This window comes from Trichosurus vulpecula, chromosome 8 (assembly GCF_011100635.1).
Source record: "Trichosurus vulpecula isolate mTriVul1 chromosome 8, mTriVul1.pri, whole genome shotgun sequence".
In the NCBI taxonomy this organism is placed as follows: Eukaryota; Metazoa; Chordata; class Mammalia; order Diprotodontia; family Phalangeridae; genus Trichosurus; species Trichosurus vulpecula.
In genome coordinates, this window is record NC_050580.1 from 163,279,210 (window position 1) to 163,305,739 (window position 26,530).

The 26,530-nt window shown below is 37.6% G+C and overlaps 1 protein-coding gene across 7 annotated transcripts in view; it reads left to right on the plus strand.

The window, feature by feature from the left end:
• NEDD4 (NEDD4 E3 ubiquitin protein ligase) overlaps positions 1 to 26,530 on the plus strand; it is a 180,267-nt gene that overhangs the window by 136,785 nt on the left and 16,952 nt on the right. For 5 of the 7 annotated variants that reach the window (XM_036734934.1, XM_036734928.1, XM_036734930.1 and 2 more), the window contains 5 exons: positions 9,321 to 9,527; positions 12,855 to 12,932; positions 13,185 to 13,239; positions 13,330 to 13,388; positions 14,435 to 14,500. In XM_036734934.1, coding sequence (XP_036590829.1) covers positions 9,321 to 9,527; positions 12,855 to 12,932; positions 13,185 to 13,239; positions 13,330 to 13,388; positions 14,435 to 14,500 — 465 coding nt within the window. Of the gene's footprint in view, positions 1 to 9,320; positions 9,528 to 12,854; positions 12,933 to 13,184; positions 13,389 to 14,434; positions 14,501 to 26,530 lie in introns of all 7 variants that reach the window. The other 2 variants (XM_036734932.1, XM_036734933.1) reach the window with 1 other exon arrangement.

Genomic DNA, 26,530 nt, shown 5'->3' on the forward strand with positions numbered 1-26,530 from the left:
TAAAACAATAATTGGAGCTATTTTGCCCAACTGTATGCCAATAAATTTGACAATCTTAGTGAAATGGATGAATATTTACGAAAATATAAATTTCCCAGATTAAGGAAATAAAATATTTAACCCCTTTTCAGAAGAAGAAATTGAACAAGCCATTAATGATCTCCCTAAGAAGAACAACTCTTGGGCCAGATGGATTTACAAGTGAATTCTAACAAACATTTAAAGAACAATTAATTCTGATGCTATATAAACTATTTTGGAAAATAGGCAAAGAAGGAGTCCTACCAAATTCTTTTTATAACACAAATATGATGCTGATAGCTAAACCAGAAAGAGCCAAAACCAAAAGAAAATTATAGACCAATTTTCCTAATGAATACATATGCAAAAATTTTAAATAAAATATTAACAAAGAGATGATAGCTTATCACAAGGATAATACTTTATGACTAGGTAGGATTTATAGTAGGAATGCAGGACTGGTTAGTATTAGGAAAATTATCAGCATATTGACCATATCAGCAACAAAACTAACAAATCATACATTTATTAAAATAGATGCTTAAAAAGCTTTTGATAAAATACAACACACATGCCTAATAGCATAGGAATAAATGGAGTGTTCCTTAAAATGATAAGTAGCATGTGTGTAAAACCATCATCAGTCATTCTATATAATGGAGATATGGTAGAGGCATTTCCCCTGAGATTGGGGGTGAAACAAGGATGTCCGTTATCACCACCATTATTCAATAATGTATTAGAAATGTTAGCTTTAGTAATAAGAGAAGAAAAAGAAATTGAAAGGATTAGAATAGGCAAAGAAGAAACAAAGCTATCACTCTTTGCAGATGATATGATGGTATACTTAGAGAATCCTGGAGAATCAAGTAAAAAAGTACTTGAAATAATAAACAACTTTAGCAAATCTGCAGGATATAAAATAAACCTACATGAATCCTTGGTATTTATATTACTAACAAAGCCTACCAGCAAGACATAGAGAAATTCCATTTAAAATTACTATAAACATAGTGAAATATTTGGGAGTCCATCTGCCAAAAGAAACCCAGGAACTACATAAACACAATTACAAAACACTTTTCACACAAATAAAGTCACAGATAAATAATCGGAAAAACATCAGTTGTTCATGGGTAGGCCAAGCTAATGTAATAAAAGTGACAACTCTACCTAAACTAATTTACTTATTCAGTGCCATACCAACCAAACTGCCAAATTATTTTATACGGCTATAAAAAATAGTAACAAAATTCATCTAGAAGAACAAAAGGTCCACAATATCAAGGGAATTAATGAAAAGAAATTCAAGGGAAGGTGGCCAGATGTTAAATTGTATTATGAAACAGCAGTCATCAAAACTACTTGGTACTGGCTAAGAAATAGAGTGGTGGATCAGTGGAATAGGTTAGGTACATAAGACACAGTAGTCAATGACTTTAGTAATCTATTGTTTGATAAACCTAAAGATTCCAGCTTCTGAGATAAGAACTCACTATTTAACAGAAATAGCTGGGAAAACTGGAAAATAGTATAGCAGAAACTAGGCATAGACCAACATCTTACATTTTGTACCAAGATAGAGTCAAAATCGGTACACAATTTAGATATAAAAGCTGATACTATAAGCAAATTAGGAGAGCAAGGAATAGTTTATCTTTCAGATTTATGGAAAACAGAAGGATTTATGACTAAATGAGAGATAGAGAATATTATGAAATGCAAAATGGATAATTTTTATTACATTAAATTGAAAAGTTTTTGCACAAATAAAGCCAATGCAGCCAAGATTAGGAGGGAAGCAGAAAATTGGGAAAGAATTTTAACATTTCAATATATATAGAGAACTGAGCCAAATTTATAAGAATATAAATCATTCCTCAGTTGAGAAATGGTAAAAGGATATGAACAGGCAGTTTTCAGAGGAAGAAATTAAAGCTATCTATAGTCATATGAAAAAATTGTTTAAATCACTGTTGATTAGAGAAATGCAAATCAAAACATATTTGAGGTATCACATCACACCTATAAGATTGGCTAACATGACAAAATGGGAAAATTATAAATGCTGGAGAAGATGTGGGAAAATTGAAACCCTAATTCATTGTTTGGTGGAGTTGTGAACTGATCCAACCATTCTGGAGAGGAATTTGGAACTATGCCCAAAGGGCTATAAAAATGTACATATCCTTTGACCTAGCAATACCACTTCTAGGTCTGTATCCCAAAGAGATCATAAAATTGGGAAAAGGACTCACATGTACAAAACTATTCATAGCAGCTCTTTTTGTGGTGGCCAAGAACTGGAAATTGAGGGGATGCTTATCAGTTGGGGAGTGGCTGAACAAGTTACAGTATATGAATGTAAGGGAATTAGTACTATTGTGCTATAAGAAATGATGAATGGGTGGACTTAAGAAAAACTTGGAAACACTTATATGACCTGATGCAGAGTGAATTAAGCAGAACCAGGAGAACATTCTGCACAGTAAGAGCAACATTATGCAATGACTTACTTTGATAGACCTAGTTCTTCTCAGCAATGCAAGGACCTAAAACATTTCCAAAGGACTCATGATGGAAAATGCCATCCTCATGAAGAGAAAGAAAGATGGAGTCTGAATGCAGATCGAAGCATACTATTTGTTCTCTTTTTTGTTTTGTTTTGTCTTTTTCTTTCTTTTTCTTTTTCATGGTCCCTTTACTCGTTCTAATTCTTCTATAAAATATGACTAAAGTGAAAATATGTTTAATAAGAATGTAGATGTTGAGCCTATATCAGATTGCATGCCATCTTGGGGAGAAGAAAAGGGAGGGAGACAGAAAATTTAAAACTTATGGAAGTGAATGTTGAAAACTAAAAATACATAAATTTTGTGTGTATGTGTGTGTGTGTGTGTGTGTATACATACATACATACACACAGAGAGAGAGAGAACCGAGTCAAAAGTTATTCCCTAATTGATAAATGGTCAAAAGCCATGAACAAGCAGTTTCAGATGAAGAAATTAAAGCTATCTATAGTCATATGTAAAAATGCTCTAAATCACTGTTGATTAGAGAAATACAAATTAAAACAACTCTGAGGTACCACATCACACCTCTCAGAATGGCTAACATGATAAAACAGGAAAATGATAAATGTTGGAGATGTGGGAAAATTGGAACACTAATGCATTGTTGGTGGAGTTGTGAACTGATCCGACCATTCTGGAGAGCAATTTGAAACTATTCCCAAAGGGCTATAAAACTGCATACCTTATGATCCAGTAATACCACTGCTGGTCTGCATCCCAAAGAGATCATAAAAAAGTAAAAGAACCCACATGTACAAAAATATTTCTAGCAGCTCTTTTTGTGGTGGCCAAGAATTGGAAATTGAGGGGATGCCCATCAACTGGGGAATGGCTGAACAAGTTGTGGTATATGAATGTAATGGGATACTATTGTTGTATAAGAAATGATGAGCAGGCGTATTTCAGAAAAACCTCTAAAGACTTGAATGAACTGATACCAAGTGAAGTGAGCAGAACCAGGAGAACATTCTACACAGTAACAAGAACATTGTATGATGCCTGACTTTGATAGACTTATCTCTTCTTAGCAATGCAAGGGTCTAAGACAACTCCAAAAGACTCATGATGGGAAATGCTGTCCACATCTAGAAAAAGAACTATGGAGACTGAATGCATTTCAAAGTATACTATTTTCTCTTTTTTTGTTTTTTTCTTTCCCTTTTTTTTTGTTTTTCCCTTTTGTTCTAATGCTTCTTTACAACATAACTAACATGAAAATATGTTTAGTATGAATTTATATAGCAAGCCTGTATCAGTTTGCATGCCATATTGAGGCGGGGGGAACAAAGAGAGGGAGACAAAATTTGGAACTCAGAATCTTTTGTGAATGTTGGAAAATAAAAATAAATAAATATATTAGTATTTTTAAAAGTAGAATTGGCCAGATGAAAAAGGAGAGGCAAAGGTTCACTCAAGAACATAATTTCTTAATGATTAGAATTGGCCAAGTAGAAGCTAATGATTTGAAACATCAAGAAACAATAAAACAAAATCAAAGAATGAAAAAGCAGAAGAAAATGTGAAGTAGTTCATTGGAAAAAACTGACTTGGAAAATAGATCAAGGAGACATAGTTTAAGAATTATTAGACTGCCTAAAATCCATGTTCAAAAAAAGAAACGACATAATTTTCCAAGAAATTACTAAGGAAAACTGTCCTGATATTCTGGAACCAGAGGATAAAATAGAAATTGAAAGAATTCACTCATCACTTCCTGAAAGAGATGCCAAAATGAAAATTCGCAGGAGTATTAAAGCCAAATTCTGTATCTCCCAGGTCAAGGAGAAAATACTGCAAACAGCCAAAAGGAAACAATTCAGATATCGTGGAGCCACAGTCAGGATTACACAAAATGTTGCAGTTTCTACATTATAGAATTGGAGAGCCTAGAATATGATATTCTGGAAAGCAAAAAAGCTAGGATTACAACCAAGAATCACCCACCCTGCAAAACTGAGCATAATTGTTCAAGGCAAAAAAAAAATGCACATTCAATGACATAGAAGGTTTTCAGGCATTTCTGATGAAAAGATCAGAGCTGAATAGAAAATTTGACTTTCAAATATAAGACTCAAGAGAAGCAAAAAGAGGTAAAGAGGAAAGAGAAATCATAAGGGACTCAATCAGTTTAAACTGTTTACATTCCTGTATGGGAATATGATATTCCTAACTCCTAAAACTGACAAATTATTAAGGCAATTAGAAGGAGTATACATAGACAGATGGCTTGAGTGGGAGTTGAATATGATGGGATGATTAAGAAAACAGAATTAAGGGAAAACTTTGAAAGAGGAATGCACTGGGAGAAGAGGAAAGGAAGAGGTAGAATGGGGGTAAATTATCTGACATAAAAGAGACATGAAAGCTTTAACAGTAGAAGGGAAAATGGGGAGGAGGGGTAGCATGTGAGCCTTACTTTTATGAGAATTGGCTCAGAGAGGGAACAACATACCCACTCAGTTTGGTAGAGAAAGCTGTCATACCATACAGGAAAGTAGGGAGAGAATGTGATAAAAGAAGGGGAAATTCTGATAGAAGGGAGAATAGCTTGGGGAAGGTGAAGGTCAGAAGCAAAACACTTTTGAGAATGGACAAAGTGAAAGGAAAGTGAGTGAGAGTAAGATAAATGGGGAAAATAGGATGGAGAGAAATACATAGTAATCATAAATGTGATAAAAATTTACTGTAAGTTTCTCTGATATAGACCTTGTTTCTCAAATATATAGAGTACTTAGTCAAATTTATAGAATGAGCCATTCTTCAATTGATAAATGGTCAAAGGATATTATCAGGCAGTTTTCAGATGAAGTAATTAAAGCTGTCTGTAATTATATGAAAAAAAATGCTCTAAATGACTTGATTGGAGAAATGCAAATTAAAAATTTTGAGCTACCACCCTACACCTGTCAGATTGGCTAATATGACAGAAAAGGAAAACAAGAAATGTTGGAGGGGATGTGGGAAAATTGAGACACTAATGCACCATTGGTGAAAGTGTATACTGATTCAGTCATTCCGTAGAGTAATTTGGAAATATGCCCAAAGGGCTATAAAACCTTGCATAGCCTTCAATCAAGAAATACCACCAAGTCTGTATCACAAAGAGATAAAAAATAAAAAGGAAAAGGATGCAAAAATATTTATAGCAGCTCTTTAATGATGGCAAAGAAATGGAAATTGAGGGGATGCCCATCAATTGGGGAATGGCTGAACAAGTTGTGGTATATGAATGTAGTAGAATACTATTATGCTGTAAGAAATGATGAGTGGGCAGATTTCAGAAAAACCTAGACTTACATGAACTGATGCTGAGAGAAGTGAGCAGAACCGGGAGAACATCGTGCACAGTAACAGCAATAATGTGTGATGACCAACTCTAACAGACTTAGCTCTTCTCAGCAGTACAGTGATACAGGACTTTTCTTTAAAACTTCTAATGAAAAATGCTATCCATCTCCAGTGAAAGGACTGATGGATTCTAAATGCAGAGATCAAAGTGTACTTTTTCTTTATTTTTCTTGGGGTTTTTTTTGTCTGTGTTTTCTTTTACAACGTGACCAACATCAAAATATGTTTTGCATGAGGACTTCCGGGGGTGGATCCAAGATGGTGGCTGGAAAGCAGAGACTTGCATGAGCTCCCCACCACGTCCCTCCAAAAACCTATAAAAAATGGCTCTGAACAAATTCTAGAACTGCAGAACCCACAAAATAGCAGAGGGAAGCAGGGATCCAACCCAGGACAGCCCGGATGGTCGCTGGACGGGGTCCAACGTGCACGGAGTGGAGGGGAGCGGAGCTCAGTGTGGGAGGCAGCAGGTCCAGCCAGACGAGGAGCCAGGCAGAACAGGCCCTATCACCATGAATCAGTGAGCTGTGGCAGTTAACAGACTTCTAAACCCACAAACACCAAAGACAACAGAGAAGGTTAGTGGGAAAAGCTGCAGGGGACAGAGTTCGTGGTTCGGCCACTGCCCCAGGGGCAGCAGGGGAGGTGTAGCTACAGAACTACAGTGGCAGTTACTTCTGGCCCCAGGCCCACGTGGTGGGAGGAATTAAGTGGTGGATCAGAGCAGGAGTGAAGAGCCTGGTGAAGATTTGCATCAGGTCCGGGTTGGTGGTTCTTGAGGAAGGAGGAGTGCTGGGGTGGCAGAGCTGGTTATATAGAAATAGCTCTGAAATCAACAGCACATCCCCTCAAGCTTGGAACAAACTACTCTTTGCTCTACAAGCAGTCATACCCTGACGAAAAACTCAAGGGTCAAGTAAGTTGGCTGGGAACATGGCCAGGCAGCGAAAACGCACCCAGATTCAGTCTCAGACTTTGGAATCTTTCTTTGGTGACAAAGAAGACCAAAACATACAGCCTGAAGAAGTCAACAAAGTCAAAGAGCCTACAACAAAAGCCTCCAAGAAAAACATGAACTGGTCTCAGGCCATGGAAGAGCTCAAAAAGGATTTGGAAAAGCAAGTTAGAGAAGTAGAGGAAAAATTGGGATGAGAAATGAGAAGGATGCGAGAAAACCATGAAAAACAAGTCAATGACTTCCTAAAGGAGACGCAAAAAAATACTGAAAAAAATATTGAAGAAAACAACACCTTAAAAAATAGACTAACTCAAATGGCAAAAGAGCTCCAAAAAGCCAATGAGGAGAAGAATACCTTGAAAGGCAGAATTAGCCAAATGGAAAAGGAGGTCCAAAAGACCACTGAAGAAAATACTACCTTAAAAATGAGATTGGAGCAAGTGGAAGCTAGTGACTTGATGAGAAATCAAGATATTATAAAACAGAACCAAAGGAATGAAAAAATGGAAGACAATGTCAAATATCTCATTGGAAAAACCACTGACCTGGAAAATAGATCCAGGAGAGATAATTTAAAAATTATTGGACTATCTGAAAGCCATGATCAAAAAAAGAGCCTAGATATCATCTTTCAAGAAATTATCAAGGAGAATTGCCCTGATATTCTAGAGCCAGAGGGTAAAATAGAAATTGAAGGAATCCACAAATTGCCTCCTCAAATAGATCCCCAAAAGAAAACTCCTAGGAACATTGTCGCCGAATTCCAGAGCTCCCAGGTCAAGGATAAAATACTGCAAGCAGCCAGAAAGTAACAATTTGAATATTGTGGAAAAACAATCAGGATAACACAGGATCTGGCAGCTTCCACATTAAGAGACCGAAGGGCTTGTAATACGATATTCCAGAGGTCAGTGGAGCTAGGATTAAAACCAAGAATCACCTACCCAGCAAAACTGAGTATCATGCTGCAAGGCAAAATATGGATTTTCAATAAAATAGAGGACTTTTAAGCTTTCTCAGTGAAAAGACTAGAGCTGAATAGAAAATTTGACTTTCAAACACAAGAATCAAGAGAATCATGAAAAGGTAAACAGGAAAGAGAAATCATAAGGGACTTACTAAAGTTGAACTGTTTTCTTTACATTCCTACATAGAAAGATGATGTGTATGATTCATGAGACCTCAATATCATACCAGCGGCAAGGAAGGACTATGCATATATATATGTGTGTGTGTATACATATATATACATGTGTGTGTCTATATATATATGTATATACATATATATGTAGGTATATATATATGTGTGTGTATCTATATGTACATATACACACACAAAGGGTACAGGGTGAGTTGAATATGAAGGGATGATACCTAAAAAAAATCAATTTAAGGGATAAGAGAGGAATATATTGAGAGAGGGAGAAAGGGAGGGATAGAATGGGGTAAATTATCTTGCATAAAAGTGGCAAGAAAAAGTGGTTCTGTAGGAAGGGAAGAGGGGGCAGGTGAGGGGGAATGAGTAAATCTTGCTCTCATTGGATTTGACCTGAGGAGGGAATAACATCCACACTCAATTGGGTATCTTACCTCACAGGAAAGAAGGAGGAAGAAGATAAAAAAAGGGGGGGATGATAGAAGGGAGGGCAGACAGGGGGAGGAGGTAATCAAAAACAAACACTTTCGAAAAGGGGCAGGGTCAAGGGAGAAAAATCAATAAAGGGAGATAGGTTAGGAAGGAGCAAAACATAGTTAATCTTTCCCAACATGAGTATTGTGGAAGGGTTTTACATAATGATATGCATGTGGCCTATGTTGAATTGCTTACCTTCTTAAGGAGGGTGGGTAGGGAGGGAAGAGGGGAGAAAATTTGGAACTCAAAGTTTTAAAAACAGACGTTCAAAAACAACAACAACAAAAAAAAGTTTTTGCATGCAACTAGGAAATAAGATACACAGGCAATGGGGCATAGAAATTTATCCTGCCCTACAAAGAGAAGAAGGGAAAGGGGGATGGGAGGGGAGTGGGGTGACAGATGGGAAGGCTGACTGGGGAACGAGGCAACCAGAATATATCCCATCTTGGAGCAGGGGGAGGGTAGAAATGGGGAAAAATGTGTAATTCAAACTTTTGTGAAAATCAATGCTGCAAACTAAATATATGAAATAAATTTTAAAAAAAAACATGTTTTGCATGACTGTACCTGTATAACCTATATCAAAATTCTTGCTTTTTCAGTGAGGGAAGGGAGGAATGGAGAGAATTTGGAACTCAAAGAAATGTTTTTGAATGTTAAAAATTGTTTTTTGCATGTAATTGGGAAAGAAAACATTAAGTTAAAAAAATAAACACATCTTTGTCCTGCAGCAATGTGATTAACCCATAAAATCTATTTTTTCCAATTTAATACTTTATAGGCAACAATGGAGAACATTCAGTTACCATCACCCCAAACAGCTTCTACACCTACTCAACAACACATAACTACAAGTGACTCATCACAACTCTCCTTGAATCAACAATCTGAACTTGAGCGGAAATTTCTTCCTAAAGGTTGGGAAGTCCGACATGCACCAAATGGGAGACCTTTCTTCATTGACCACAATACCAAAACTACCACCTGGGTAATTTTAATAACTTGATTCATTTAGTAAACCTCTATTAACCGACTGCATTCTATGTGCTGGATGTTGGAGATGTTTTAAATTAATAATAATAATACTACATTTATATTTTTAAACCTGTTCATGTTCTATTTTACATTATGATCATTTTAAAGTCACTGAACCTTTTATGATATTGTCTTTCTGACACTTAACACTTATTGTTATATATAATCCTAATTTTTAAATAATAATTTATTCTTTCATACACTAGTTAAGCATGGTTAAGAAGATGAAAAAGGATAATTTTAATGGAAACCCTGCTCCAAAAGAAAGCATTAAAATATTAGTGTCAAAAAATTGAGAACAAGATTATTGCCCCCAAAAGCAGGCTTTTCAAAAGAATAAAAATTCACCACTACACTAATCATGCTATTGAGAAAGCATTCTATTTTATTGAAATAGTGAGGGGAAAGGGATGCCAATATTCTTTTTTTTCCTCTGATAAATATTAGTATACCAAAAACTTAACAAAAATTAAAAATTTCCAAATATAACTTAAATGTTTTTCCATTGTACAAAAAAGGCATTTGTTTTAAAATGATATTATGTAAAACTTAGATATTCCTTTAATCGTCTTTATGCTATATTTCTAGCCAATTATGGACTGTTTTAAAAACTTCAATGAAATTTTAACTTTTTTTGTCCATTCAAAGGCAATGGAATAAATCAATAAGCATTTGTGATTACCAAGCAACAAGCATTATTTAAGTATTAGGCACTGACTAGAAACACAAAAGCATGGTGATTCCTGCTTTGAGATGCTTCTTCTAGGGGAATACAGCATGTTCACAGATGGGTAAATATGGGATATGCACAAAATGAATACAAACTTATTTCAAGAATTAGGGGCATGCTAACTGTGACTGGTAATCAAGAGAGGACTCTTGAAGGAGGTAACACTCGAAGGAAAAGCAACCTCTGCAAAGACACAAAAGCAGGAGAGAGCATTGAAAAATGATTAGTCTTCCATTTGCTTCAGCAGGCTGATCCTCTGTTAATGGAGGAAATCTTCAACAGAATTTATTTTTAGCGCAACATCGGAATGTCGTCTCCAGTATATTTGTAGCTTCAGATGTGATAACATAGATACATTAGGGAGAGTTAAAATATTATTGGAATATATTTCATATAAAATAAATTTACATAAATATTTCAAGTAATGTAAAGAGGACAACTTTTCTAAAAATACATCTTTTTGATAAAGAACATTTCATTTCAATACCAGATAAACTTGACAGTGCTGATAAATTTGAGGCACCATACATAGTGGAAAAACACTGGACTCAGAACAAGACGATCTGGGATTGAGTTCTGGCTCCATTATTACCCTCCCAGAGCCATAGTTTCATCATTTTAAAATATGGGTAATAATACATGTACTGCTGGGGGAAGCAGCATGGGATGACTTAGAGAGAGCCGTAGGCTTGGAGTCTGGAGACCCAGAGTTAAATCTTACCTCTCTGAGTGTGGACATGCCATCTGACCTAACTAGACTTCATTTTTCTCATCTGGAAAGTGAGGATTTTGGATGAGATGATCTTTAAATCCCTTCCAAGCCTTAATTCTGTGTGGGCACTCAGACAATATTCTGTGACATAGTGTCATATAATTATCATTATCAATAAGCTAGGATGATACTGCTATTTAGCCTTCTTTGAAAAAGAATTTATACTTTTTGAGAATTCTCAAAAAATGTCATTTTATTTTATCTACCCAGTGTGAGAATTAATTTTCCTCTGGAAAATTCAGGAAGAAAACCTACTTGGTGTGTTTTATAGAAGGAACCTACCCAGGAAAGTCAATTTAAAAGCTGAGACCAGTATAGATGGATTTAGAATTCCTTGTTTGTTTTATGGTGCAGCAACTCACTCCCACCATGTATGTGCCTCTCCATTGCCCTCAGAATGATATTTTGTTTTAGTTCTTTGTAAATTATAGTGTTCTCTGACTTACAGCCATATAACATTAGTAGAATATTAGCATTAAAACCGTGGTCCTTTATTTAAGAGGATAGTCTGGGGTCATTAAAAGAGATCTCCAGTTTCCCAAAGGCATTCCAACCTGTTTTCTTCCTTTTTAATTCTGGGCCCATTCATTTGCAATGTCTGTCCACGGTATATATGCTGCTGGACAAGCTCTATAGGTTGTCCACACAACTGCATTTTTTAATGCATTCAGTAAACATTCTCCAGCTATTTGTTTTTTCTAAGGTAGGTGGTTATCCCAGAGACTGACTTATAGTCACAAAGCTAATGAATGTCACGTGCAAAACTCAAACCTAAAACTTTCGACATCAAACCCAGTATTTTTTTCACTACTTATTCAGATTTTAGAGACTTGAAATTTCAGTCTTATTCTTTTTCTCATAATCCAAGATTTTTTATTGTTTTTTTTTTACAGTCATTTATGCCATGAATTTGTAGGGGATTGGTTCCAACAGCTCAGGTTCCTTGCCATTGGTTCTCACAAAGTGTGGTTCCCTGGGTGGAGCAGGCTGGCGTTTCAGTTGAACCCAAGTGCCTTTATCTTCTGATGATTTTCCTTTACCCGCTTCAGGGTGTCTCTTCTCTTAGAATGTTTAATATGCTCAACATGCACATAAATTCTCTCGGCTAGAATCTTGCCCTTAATCTGTTTGTTTACAGCAATGCCTACAGCATGTTGAGTACATTATAGACCCGTCCAGTCTTTTGTGGTAACATGGGTGGGGCATTCCTTACTGAGCTGTGCCCATACCCTGGATATCCACAGTATCACCTTTCTTGTATATTCGCACATATGTAGCCAAAGGGACAACACTATGTTTTCGAAAGAGCCTAGAAAACGTGTAGCGTGTCCCTCTCCTTTTTCCTTTTGTGTTCGTCATTTTGGCAACTCACTGGAATGTGGCAGAGCTGGCAGAAAGCCAGTCTTATTCTTAAACTCTCCACACACTAATATGTAGAAGAAAATCCTGTGTAGCCAAAAACACCAAAAACAAAACCTACATTTGGAAAACTAAATCTTCTAGATAATTTCTGTAAAAGAGATGACAGTTAATATTGATCTCACTGAAAAAAAGTTGGTCTTCAGCCCTTCTTTGGATAGTATAGACTTGACAAGAGTGGTACAAAGAGAAGTAATCATCCCTAGCCCCCAAATTATGAAGAATTATAATTACTAATGGACTTTTTATTTAAAGGAGGGAATTGGAGATGTTCTTCAATATGGTAAAATAAGGTATCATTTTTGTCATGCTTAAATGTGGTTTTTGGTTTTGTTCTTTCTATTGCTGTACCAAAAAAGGAAGACCCAAGATTGAAAATTCCAGCTCATCTGAGAAGAAAGACATCTCTTGATTCTGCTGATCTAGGACCTTTACCTGTAAGTTTTTGGAACTCTTGCAGATATAACTTGACTCCATGAGCCATTTTTGATTTTGATGTATGGTAATATATCAATGTGTATTTTTTAACGTTTTAAAAATATGCTCCTGAATCCTGATTCCTGATTCCGACTCCTTGCTCCAAAAAATGTAACATGCCATATCAGATGAATTGTACAACCACCGACATTTTCTTATCTAAGCCCCTGAAAGCTCCCCCAAATAATATTGAAATCCTTTCTTTATTATAGCCAGGATGGGAAGAGAGAATTCACACAGATGGAAGAGTGTTCTACATAAATCACAGTATGTACATTGTGATCTTCAGTTGTTACATTTTTGTTACATATTTAGTTTTATGCATGAGAAAGGAAAAGAATACATTTTTCCCCTCAGATATAAAAAGAACACAATGGGAAGATCCTCGGTTGCAGAATGTAGCAATAACTAGACCAGTAAGTATCTCTTTATGTGTCTGTACTTTTATAAATACAATTAACCCTGAGTCATCCTCCCATAAATTATCTGCTTACAGCTTAGTAGGCATTGGAAGAGAAAAAAAATTTGAAATTGCTTCCCCTACCTTCAGTGTCAGCTACCAGGCAAGGCCTTTTAAACCAAAATACTTAATTATCCCCACCCTTCCCTAACAGCCAGGGGAAGGTATGAAGCAAACAGACCCTGAGAAAGAACAATTAAGCTCAGACTGGTGCTTTGCATTAGTTTGAGTGGAAATACTCCACAACAGGGAGGAGTTCAGCAGAGGCCAAGATGGGGGAGGTAGGCAACTTTCTGCCTCCTCCTGAGCCATGTCTTGATTATTTTTAGTTGAAATAATGTGAATTCTCACATTAAATCAACCCATATTGAAACGTAAATATGAAAATGTGTAATGATTGTTGTATTGTCCTCTGTTTAGTTTTATCAAAAATACCTCTATCTCATTCATTGTATAATCAAATTGATTGGAAGATGTAATTAGTTGTAAATAGTTACTTTTTCAGCTGTAGTTTTTATGATTTTAACTGCCCAAACAAGGCAGAATTTGAAGTTGCTATTTCTTTGAAAGTGCTGTTTTGATATTTATTTCATTCAAATAAGGCTTAAAAAAGAGCAATTATTTCAGCTCAGAAAAATAAAATTTTAAAAATGTTTTTTGTTAATAGAAAAATAGTTTTGAAAGTTTGCTTAAAAATGGAAATATTAATTTCTAAGACTTATGTCCCATGGAAGAAAGTCCCTAGATTTAGCAGTTATATTTCAAGAATATTATATGATTAAATTTATAATGTGATAAGAATTACTGGACGCAATTGTATCTTATGCAGAGAAATCTAAATTTTTAAAACCAGTGTTTTATATTTGGTTTTCTTAAAGTTTAATTTCTACATGTAATGCATAAAATTTATGTACAGAAAATATAAGGAAAAAGTAAAATTCTCAGTTATTTCAAAGAAGAACATTATGAAACATTTTAATTTCCTAAATTTTTCAACCAAAGGCTGTGCCCTATTCCAGAGATTACAAACGAAAGTATGAATTCTTCAGAAAGAAGATGAAGAAGCAGGTTAGTAATATATATAATAAATTTTTATATTTGTTAAAATGATAGTTGTAGGAATTAACAGTACTGGCAATGCATAAGAAAAAGAAACGATGACATTTTAGTTGTATTTTAAACATCTTTTTTTAGGAGGAAGAAGAAAAAGTAACAGAAAAGGAGCAATAAGAGAGCAGGATAGTTTTACTCCTTTGAGTTTCCCATTTGTTAGTTGACTTAAACTTTGGGTACTTTTTCTTCCTGAATCACCAGTGCTAATGGTTCCTTGGGAAAAAGATAGTGATGGAAGAGATGTGAGTGAGGTGAGATGGGGAACAGGTCAGGTAGATTGAGGACTGAGAAAAATCTTTTGCGTGTAGCTGTTAAGAAATTGTTGGTGATCTTGAAAAGAGCAGTCTCTGCTTAACTGCTGAGGGGTGAAGCCAGACTTCCAGGAAATGAGAAGTGAGTAGGAGGTAAGGAATTGAAGTCAACATGTTGTAGGCCACCCTTCTAGAAGTTTCACTGTTACAGGGAGAAGAGATAGAGAAAAATAGTTTGAGGGGTTGTCAGGGCCAAGTGAAAGTTTTTAAGGATGAGGAAACTTGAGTATGTTTATTGACTATGTAGGAGCCAGAAAATTTGAAGAGTAATGAAAGAAAAGGAATGATCCAGGGGGCAACCTCCTAGAGAAAATGGGATAGATGGGCTTGAGTACAAATGGAAGGGTTGGCCTTGGGAAAGAGAAAGGCCACCTCTTTATCAGTGACCAGACCAAAGGAGGAGATAAAGATAGGGTATGAGTTAAGGGAAAAAACTTTGCACGCTTGAAGTAGCCTCTCTTTTCTTAAAAAGGTAAGAGGCAAGGTCCTCTGCTTAGAGTAAGAAGGGAGAAGGTGTCATGAGGTCATAGATTAGACATTGATGGGACCCGAAAGGTCATCTAATCCAACCCTCTTGTTTTACAGATAGGGAGTAGTTTGGAAAGTTTGAAGAGAGTTTAGAGTAGCGGCTTTGGTAAATGTGATGAAAAGTCAGAGGCAAGAGTTACTGTGCAGCGGTGAGGGCCCAGTTGAGATTGATTGAACCCAACTGTTTTGGTTGCCTCACATTCTCTAAGCAGCATTCAGAAGCACATGAGTAACAACAGTCGAGAAGGCTAATGGTGCAAGTAGCCCTGGGCTGATGTTTGAAAAGACAAGGGCCTGAAGGGAAGCTGATAGTGTATGGTGGAATTTGTCAAGAATGTGAACAGAAAGAAGTAAAATCAGGATGGTGGTGATAAATTGAGAGGTGAACTGACAGACAAGGAGTTTAGAAGGGACAAGACAGAGGAACAGATTAAAGGAGAGGAAGTTGTCAGAGGAGTTTTAGAATTCTGGATTATGGAGGTAAAACAGTTGTTAAGCTAAGACCGAATAAAGATAGAGATCAAGGAATTTTGGAAATTTGATGAATAGAGAGACTGTTTTCAAAGAGATCTTATCATGTAGATCATTGTAGTCTCTAAGTAGCAGAGACATCCTAGTAGATAGGAATACTGAACTTCTTGAGAAAGGAAGCAGATGATTGTGATGAGCTTCACAGGTGATGAAGGTGGGTGGAACAAACCTCAGATGGAAAGGGGTTGATGAGTGGTGGTGGCAAAGAAACAATCTAGAAGAGGATGGGACAAGGATATGCCTGTTTTTCCTCCTGGCCAGTGTTTAAGGGGGTGTGAAAGAAGGAATACCTACTACTAGAAAAAAAGCTTAAAATGGATCCCATCTCATAGGATCCTAGTTTTGGAGCTATAAGGGATCTTAGAGGTTACTTAATCTAATTCCTAAATTTTATAGATGAGGAAACTGAGGCCCGGAGAATTGAACTGATTTGCTCAAAGCCAAAGAAGTAGTGTTATGGTAGCAATTTGAACACAGGTCCTTCAAATATAGAGCTCTTTCTGTTCTGCCACTCTCTTCCTTGTTTTCTTAGAGAGAACATAAAGTGAAGAGATTTGAGACAAAGGAGAGTTGTGAATAATAGAGTGGTCATTTGGGGGGACACAGTGGAATGGGAGAGCAGAGAAGGATGTAGGCTGTTGGGGCTGGGGAGAGGAGTAGAGTTAGATGGATACAGATGAACCGTAAGAAAAGATAGGAGGGAGTGATAATTCTAACCTCAGCAGGGATAAGGAGAGAAAAGGAGAAAGGAATTTGCCCACCAAAGCATAGAGGAATGATCAATTGATTGGGGCTTCTCTGAGGTACTGAGATGACTAAGCACAGTTAGTTTCAGGCCTCACTACCTCAGATTCCCTCCTGGGAGCTTCATCCTAAGACAGCAGTGATGAGGCTCACCCAGAACATACCTTGACAATTGCAAAGGTACTCAGGTTCCAATATTTGAGTCCCTGAAAACAGTGGTTCCCCCTAATACTTTTTGTGCAGTGATGCTGGGGATTTATGATGACTTAAAGCCTTTCCTCAGACCAGGCCCTCTATTAACTCCTGTGCCTACGGGTAGTGTAAAAGGAGAAGAGAGCCAAGTGAGGCTCTGCTTTGGTCAGGAGATGGGGGAGAGAGGAAGGCTCATGAGAGCTTTAGGTCTAAGCACTGTTCTCCTTCAAGACTAGGGATTCATAAGTCATACTATAAAACCAATTAACACATTAATGAGATAAGTCAACACAGGTACAAATTCATTCATATATTTTGGTTAAACAGCTGTTTGTGACTTGCAGCTCCTGAGTCATAGAAAATCAGATTTAGAGCTGGAAGAGACCTCAGTGGTTATCTAGTCCAACCCATTCACTTTACAGGTGAGGAAACTGAGGCTCAGAGAGGTTTAGCGATTTGCCAAAGATTTTGAACTCCTTTCCTGAGCATGTGACATCCACATCTTTCACTAATCCCTAATTAAAAGTAATGCACCACAGGCATTTGGAGCTAAGTGTATTAATTTACTTCTAAAGCTATTTTAATTAATTCACTGGTTTTCTTGTTGCTTTTAACAATTTTAGCAATTGCCTTCTTTGGAAAATTTAATATAGTCACATAGTTCAAAGCAAAATTATCACTTACAATATGATAACAAATTTAAAATAAAATAACATTATTTTAATCTAGGTTACAGCATATATTCGCACCATAAATACACACGTACACATATATGACACAGAAACAATGGAGTGAAAACATAAAACTCAACTATGATTGCAGAGTGCCTTTCACACAGTAAACATGCAATAAATTCTTGTTAAAGTGCATGAGAAGAGGAGGAGGAGGAGTAAGAATAGGAGGAGAAGTAATCTATTCAAGTTTTTCCCCTTCTGGTATCCTAGTCTCTTCATTGTCTTCTGTTTTGCCACTATACCTTTACTCATGCTGCTATAGTTAAATAGAATTAATTCATACTCTTTCTTACTTTTTAAAAATTCATCTTAAAAGGACAATGTCAAGTCCTATTTTCTCCATGAATTACATGCCAGTACATTTATTGTATTTAGTTTAGAACATCATTGTTTATTATCTTAAATTGTGTTCTATTTTATTTGTTAGTTTTTTGGCTCCCTGATTAACTGTAGCCTAACTGAGCAGCAGCAGATAGACTACATTTTAAAATACTCTGTTGTCAGTTGTCCAGTAATAGGCTTTTCATGGATGGTGAAGCAATGTTATAGAAGATAGCTGTCTTTTTCCAAATCCTTTTTGAGCTCTTCCTTGTCCTGAGACCAATTCATATTTTTCTTGGAGGCTTTTGATGTAGGCTTCTTAACTTTGTTGACTTCTTCTGGTTGTATATTTTGTTCTTTTTTGTCACCAAAGAAAGATTCCAGAGTCTGGATCTGAGTCCATTTTCACTGCCTGGCCATGTTCCCAGCCAACTGCTTGACCCTTGAGGTTTTTGTCGGGGTATGACTGCTTGTAGAGTAGAGAGTGCTTTGTCCCAAGCTTTAGGGGCTGTGTTGCTGTTTTCAGAGCTACTTCTACACAGCAAGCTCTGCCACACCAGCGCTTCTTCTCCCCCAAGAACCACCAACCAGGATTGCGGCCCAGATCCAGGCAGGGCAAAGCAGGCTTTGTACTCCCTCTCTAATCCACTGCTTAATTCCTCCCACCGGGTGGGCCTGGGGCTGGAAGCAATGCAGCTGTAGCTCTGGAAGGAGCCTCAGAGCTGTACCATCTCTGCCGCCCCCAGGGTGGTGGCCCACCATGAACTCCTTTCACTCTGTCCCAGTAGTTTTTCCCACTAACCTGCTCTGTTGTCTTTGGTGTTTGTGGGTTGAGAAGTCTGGTAACTGCCACAGCTCACTGATTCAGGGCCCTGTGGTCTGTTCGGCCCAGCTCCCAGTCTGGTTGGTCCTGGTGCAGCCCACACTGGGTTCTGCTCTGCTCCACTCCCAGCTCCATGTGATGGAACCTTCCCAGAGACCATCCAGGCTGCTTCCCTCTGCTATTTCGTGGGTTCTGCAGTTCTAGAATTTGTTCAGAGCCATTTTTATAGGTGTTTGGAAGGACCTGGGGGAGAGCTTAAGCAAGTCCCTGCTTTCCAGCTGCCAACTTGGCTCCACTCCCAAAGATCATTGTCTTAATCCATAAGTGGAATAGATAGCTGTTCTCTTGATATGATTTGAAAGGAACAAAAATTTCCAATGTCAAAAATAACTTTATAATAGTTTTACTAAACAATGCCTGAACTTTCCACTATTAGTAGAAAACTACATCTCAAACTACTTGCTCGAGGTAAAGCACTGTATTTCCAAGTATCCCTTATTAAAAATTAAATGCTTTTGGATGACATTACAGCAATATAGATCATTAGCATAGTAGCCTAGATTACCTTATAATAACTCATAGTTGCATAAAATTTACATAGTGATTTACATTTTTATACATGATATCATTTGAACCCCCAACAATACCATGGTAATATAGGTGTTGTTTTCCCCATTTTGCAGATGAGGCTGAATGTAAGTGACTTGTTCATGTGTAAGTCATTCACTAGTGAGTGTAAGAAGTGGAATATGAACCCAGCTCTTTTTGACTTGTCAATCTAACATTGGCAAGCAGGGCTCTATTTTGTACTATAAATAGGACACAGGACAGGCAGTTTGCATTAAAAGGAAAAGGAAGGGACATCTGGCCAAGATGGCTACCCGAGGCCAGACCAGACAGCCCAGCTCCCTTATGCCCTATACCTACTCCAGCAAAACTTGAAATTCAAACCAGAACAAATAATGATCAATAATGATCCACTGAGAAATTCTTCAGGCAGAACCTCAGGGGTAATAGGAAAAGGTACTACAGGAAAAGCTAGAGCCAGCACAGACAAACAAGGCCATAGGCTCCTAGCATGATAGATCAGAGATACTTGTAGCCTTCAGGGTTCTGAGTCTGGGGCAGCAAGAACACCAGGGAGATCAAAAAGCCCCAGGATGGGGGCAGCTAGGTGGCGCAGTGAGTAGAGCACTGGCCCTGAAGTCAGGAGGACCTAAGTTCAAATCCAGCCTCAGACACTTGACACACTTACTAGCTGTGTGACCTTGGGCAAGTCACTTAACCCCAATTGCCCTGCCTTCCCTCCTCCAAAAAAAACTGCCCTAGGGTGGAAAACTTGGAAGCCCAAGGGGAGCGATATCAGTCTATAGGTCATTCTAATGCTGTCAGATCTGCCCTGTTCCCTAGCTCTCTGTCCTGGGATGCCATGAAACATCCTGAAGATTCAGCATTCTGAATCTCAGAGATCCAAGGGGGCTTAACCTTATGAGGTGAAGTTCAGCTCAACAACCGAGGTACTCCAGGGCAAGACCAAGCAGAGTTGGCCACCCAACCTAAAAGCACAGCAGAGGGTGGAATCTGGTCCTGGCATAAGCTAGTGTTAGAGAGTTGAGCAAATTAAAGAAAACGCTGACCAAAATAAATGATTGTAGATCTTAAGATCTCCAAAAAGATGGTTCAGGTGGTTCCATAAGAACTTTAATCAGTAACTCAAAGAAAAAAAATGGATATTCTATGGGGACTACATGAACACCTAGAAGAAACAAAGCAGGTGATAAAAAGTAAAATAAAGCTCTTGAGGAAAAAATTTCAAGGAAAACAGCTTGGAAGGGAAAGTGGCAGACCTCACTCAAGTCATAGAATCCTTAAAAACTAGAATAGACTAAACAGAAATCAGTGATTTCATGAGATAACATGATATATTAGAACAAAATCAAAACACCAAAAAAAAGAGAAAAAAATGTAAGATCTTTTCTATCAAAAACAACTAACCTTGGAAACAGGTGAAGAAGAGAAAATTTAAGACTCATTGATTAGACTCCCCCAAAATCATGATTTTTAAAAAAGCCTAGATACTATATTTCAGGAAGACATAAATTAAAATTCTTCTGATCTTTTAGAATCAGAGGGCAAAGTAAAGATAGAATCCACCTATTACCTTCTGAAAGAAATCCCAAAGAGAAAAATCCCAGGAATGTCATAGTCAAAATCCAGAGTTCCCACATCAAAGAAAAATTATTGGAGGGAGCCACAAAAAAGCAATTGAAGTACCAAGAAACCATAACCTAGATCACATAAAACTGGCAGCTTCTCCTAAAAACAAGAAGGTATCTTGGAATACAATATTCCAGGAGTTAAAAGACATAGGTTTACAACTAAATTACCTTGCAAAACTGACCTTCAGTGTGGACTTTGAAACTCTTCTGATGACTAGGGACTTTGAAATGCAAATACAAGAGTCAAGTGAAACTTAGAAAGGTAAATTAATTTCAGCAATTGGAAGGAGCTCTGTGATAGATAATGTAGTGCTAACTTTTAGTGGTGGAGGAATAAGTGTCTCTTCAGAGCCTTAATGTCTTCAGGGAGTATTGAGGGAATTAAATAAGTAAAAGGGGGCCTGGGATAGATTGATTCTGTTCTTAAGGTTTAAGACAGGAGAAAGAAGGAAGGATAAAAGGAATGAACTGTTGTCTAGAGGAGGAAGGAAGTAGAGGAATTTGTTCTTTCTCATAATTTGGGTTGTGAGAAGAATATAAAAACATAGAGAGAAGGGGTAAGGTGAACAGGCATCAAAAGAACTTTACTCTTCTGAACAAGACAAATGAGTTTTGAAAGTGCTCTCAGTTTGAAGCAAAAATACATCAATCCCAAAAGGCATATAAGAGAGATGATAATACTAGAAAGCATATAGTTTCAAGCGAAACCATCTGCCTAATCCTGAAGAAAGTATTAAAGGGAAAAAAGGAATGCACTAGAATAAAAGTGAGTACACATCATTTGGGGAGTAGCTGAACAAATTATGGTTTGTGAATGTGAGAAACGTGGTTGTTGGGATCACAGGACTTCCTAGGCAGGGCCAAACCCTGAGGAGGAACCATGTGATGGTCCCTTAGTCTGTGGGGATCACAGGACCTCCCTAGGCAGGGTCAGACGCTGAGGAAGAACCACATGATGATTCCTTAGTACGGTTGTGGGGATCATAGGCCCCCCAGGGTTGGACCCTGAGAAAGACCCAAGTGATAACCCCTAAGGAAGGCTGTGCAGACCACAGGACTCCCTAAGGAAGACCAAGTGGTAGCCCCCCTTAATCTGTGGGAATCACAAGGCTTCCTAGGCAGGGTTAGACCCTAAGGAAGGCCCAAGTGATGGCCCTTTAGGACAGCAGTAAAGATCACAGGGCTCCCAAGACAGGGCCAGAAGACCGAAGTGATGGCCCCTAAGAAGGCTGTGCAGACCACAGGGCTCCCTGAGGAAGACCCAAGTGGTAGCCCCCTTGTCACGGCTGCAGAGATCACAAGACTCCCCAAGGCAGGGTCAGGAAGTAAGCCCGAGATGTGCTTCTGTAGCGCATTGCTTTCCTGGTAGCATAACCTTATGAAGATCCGTGTGATTTGCTCATTCTCACCCAAAGAACTCAGGACCAGAGTGGGCAGAGGAACGCATTTATTATACTCCTCAAGAGAGAGCAAGTGCAGTGCTCACTAGGAACACTCACACTGATACAGAAGCAGGAGTGAGGGTAACCAGTTCCTCCACCCCTGTTTGAGTTAGGGTTAGTTTACATTCTTGACTTTTCTACATACTTGTCTTAAGTTATACAGTTTACATAGGTAGGATAGTAAGGATACAGAAGCAAAAGTGAAGTTAATTAGTTCTATCTTCCTTGTCTGAGTTAGGATTAATCTACATTCCTTATTTCCCTACTTATTTCCCTCTTAAACATATCCAAATTATGCAGATCAGTAGGCCTGGACACTTGACTAAGACCTGATCCTTGAACTGACATGATAAACTTGAACTGGTTCAACCGGTTTAGCCTCTCTAGCTTCCCTGACACCAGGATGGCCATTGTCTTGGTAAATAAACTTCTAACTCAGCTATATAGATAGCTTCTGTGGGAGGAAAACCAGATGCCATACTATCTTTTCTTACAGTGAACATAATGGAATATTATTGTGCCATAAGAAATAGATAATTTCAGAGGAAACTGGATGGTATGAAGTGATGTGGAGTGAAGTAGGCAGAACCAGGACACCAATTTATACAAAGACAGCAATGTAAAGAAAAACATCTTTGAAAGACTTAATTCTGATCAATTCAGTGACCAAACCAATTTCCAGAGGACCTGTGGAGGCTAGAGAAAGAGGTCAGCTTAGCAAAGGAGAATGACAAAAACTAAAAACAAATAATTATTCCTACTTCACAATTAGTTATTATTTTGGGATATTTTTGCTATTTTCTGCCCATAATTGTAGCAAGTGAATTATTTGAATTATAATTTTAGGGCTTAAAGAGGTTTTAGCTAACTTGATCTAGAACGTTTACCGTTTTATGTGCTAAACTGTAGTTTGGGAATAATTAAAGTTGCACCTGTCATATGAATAAGACCTGATTAGAGGACTCTGTGAATAAACTAGTAGAGTAGTAGTCATGATAACATAAAAAAAGATTGACCATGGCCAGATTCAAATAGCTTAAAGATGACTGGGCTTATTTCATTTGTTCCAGCCTCAGTTTCTTTTTTTAAATTTTCCCTCTCATCTCCTCTGCTATACCCTACCCTTAAAAAATGTGAAAGCAAAGAAAGAAAAACAAAATCCTCATAATAAGTATACATAGTTAAACAAAACAAATTTCCACTTTGGCCACACCCAAAAATGTATGTCTCATTGTGTTTCTTGAATCCATCAGTTCTCTCTCCATTTCGCCATCCACATGATGAGGTAGAGTAGCATTTCAGAACTGTAAGAGATAAAAACTTATTGTATGCATCCACACTGTGCCACCTAGTGTCCAGTATACTTAAATACATTACCATTACCATTTCTAAGATATTTTATTGCAGAAGTGATGGGGAAAATATTTGCATTTCCTCTATTTATAATATTTTTGTCATGTCATTCTTATTTATGTGGTAAATTTGGCTTTGTTAGAAGCCTAATCATCTTTTTCATGAGGTGGCATGATTTTGATTCCATATTTTTTACAATATTGATATCTCCTAGAAAGTTGCAGAGGGTATATTCACATTTAATATATTGTTAGGCAATGTGTAAATTTATTTTGCTTGACTATAAACGTTTGTAACCAAGGTTTCATTTTCCTTACTTTCTCAAGGTGGGGAGGAGAGGGCAGAGACTTGGGAGGGAGATAGGGCAGCTCTTTCTTTGGAAAAAAAGTAAAAATACTGCTAGGAAGCTTTCGAATATATTTGTGTAAAATTTTAATTTAAATCTTTGTAAAACTATAGAGAACTTTAATTTTCTGAAGTTTTGTGATGAGCAAAGAAAGAATTAGAAATTCAGGAGAGAGTAGAGAAAGCCAGACCAATAGAATTATAAAAATTCACATTTATATAGCACTTTATATTTTACAATTTATTTTCCTCATAACAACTCTGTGAGGTAGGTAGTGCAGATATTATCCCCAATTACAGTTGAAGAAACTGAAATTGAAACAGAAAGGTTGGGTGACTTGTCCAAAACATAGCTAGTAAGAGTTGGAGCCAGGACTCAGTATCCTCTCAGTTGATGGCTCTTCCCACCACATAACTCTGAAAGCATAGTAAGTTAAACTAGAAGTGGTAGGAATCTTCTCAAGAAATCCAGGTAGGAAGAAACCCAGACCTGACGGTGTCTTCAGGCATTGGCAGAGAGGTGCCAAGAGAAGAATGCTTCACCCTGCTGTGGGGAGAGCATTACTAGAGCAAACACAGTAGGTCTAATAAAGGCCAGGGAGAGAGGGTGGATCTGTGATTTCACTGGTACAGAGAATTTCAAGATGAGTAAACTGTCCCTCTACCAATGCAGATTGACCCTTTTCCTAAAATTTATAATACCAGGACATTGTCCAAATGTTAGCACTGAGAAGTTAAGTGACTCGCCTTATGTCACCTGGTTTGTGAAGTGGTCCTGGAACCCAGGACTTCTTGTCTCCACAGCCAGCCTTCTATCCACTATGCCATGCTACCTCTCAATGGACAGATAGAACTGACAATAGATTTTAAAGTTCACAGAGTAATGTATCTTACTATGTTTGAGCTTCACTGCAATTCTGTGAGATTCCTTATTCCTGGATAAGTAACTTGAAGTTTAGAGAGGTTCTATCCATGGTCACACAGCCAGCAGCTGTCAGAGGTGGGATATGGACCAATGGTTTCCAGACTCTGAGTCTGGGATTTTGTCCATTACACTATGCTTCTTCCTGGAAGGAGAAAAGTGGGATGAGAAGGAATTAAAAGTATTTGAAGATAGGGCCTTTCTGACTTCTTTTATAATAACAGAATTCCCATAGCCATTCTGAAAGAGGTGTACAAAACCAAAGTCCGCCATGAACCCTAGAGCCACCTCTTCCTTTTTCAGTGTATTAGTTGCACATTGCCACTAATTATGCCAGGTTACTGTTCCTTCTCTCTCCTCCCTTTCCTGGCTTCTCTTCCTTCTCGTAACTACGCGTCTTCCAAGATTTTTCTTGATAGTCTGTTCATTTTTATCTTGTAACAATAATGTTGCTTGCAGTTACTGTGGGAGTGTAAGACCAATAACACCAGCACACAGGAGGGCTGCTAGCACAAGTTCTTTGGTCTGCTTTTCTAAAGAAAAGCAACTTTGAAGGCGTCAATGGCCTTACTTTAATCAAACATATATACCGTTCACTTAGTTCAGGGGAAAAGTCGACACCCTGAACTTCAGAGCAAATACAAACAGAAATTACAAGCAGAAATTATATAAACAGAGCAAATAACACAAATCAGCAGACAGGGCTTTAACTTCCTGTCCATAGCAGTACATACATAGTTACCAGAGGAAGAAGCACCAACATCTGGGTTTTCAAAGCCGGGGGACTCCTTAACAGCTACCCAGATTCTCATCTGGCTACATCACACAAACACTCTTCCCATGAGTGAGCCCCAAAGCAAAATGCCAACCTCTGAGTATATATACACTTCTTCAGGATCAGAAGGCATCACAGCCCCCATGACCCAGGCTCATGTGACTTAGGCTTCCATGTGACTTAAGCAGGTCACGTGGGCCTATTAGTGGATGGGAAAGATCTTCTCATCAAGCAAAAAATACATTAACAATACAATACCTTCCTCTAAATTTATTCTGCTTTTTGACTTCAGTTATTCTTCTGAAGATTCCCGATTCTCTTATCTCTAACTGATTTCTCATCTATACTTAAGTCCTTTATTTCAAATCTTTTCAAATTTGATAATTTCGGTAAAGTACTTTGCAAACCTTAAAGTGCTATATAAACATTAGCTCCTTTTATTGCCAACTGGATATCTCAGTTTGTAAAACCCATCACCTCAAACTCAAGTGGCTACAATTTAATTCACTATCTTCCCCTCCTGACTTTTCCTCTCTACTCTCTCTCAAAAAACAACAGAAACCCAGCTTCCCTTGCCAGATTCCCTATTTTATAACAGCGATGTGATACTACTATTTTCCTTTCCACCCAGAATTGAAACTTTATAGCAAAGTTTGACTCATCTCTCTCTCCTTTATATCACTAGGACCCTTTTCTTTTATATTATTTCTCCCTTCAAAGTGCTTTCAAATTTTCTCTTTATTCT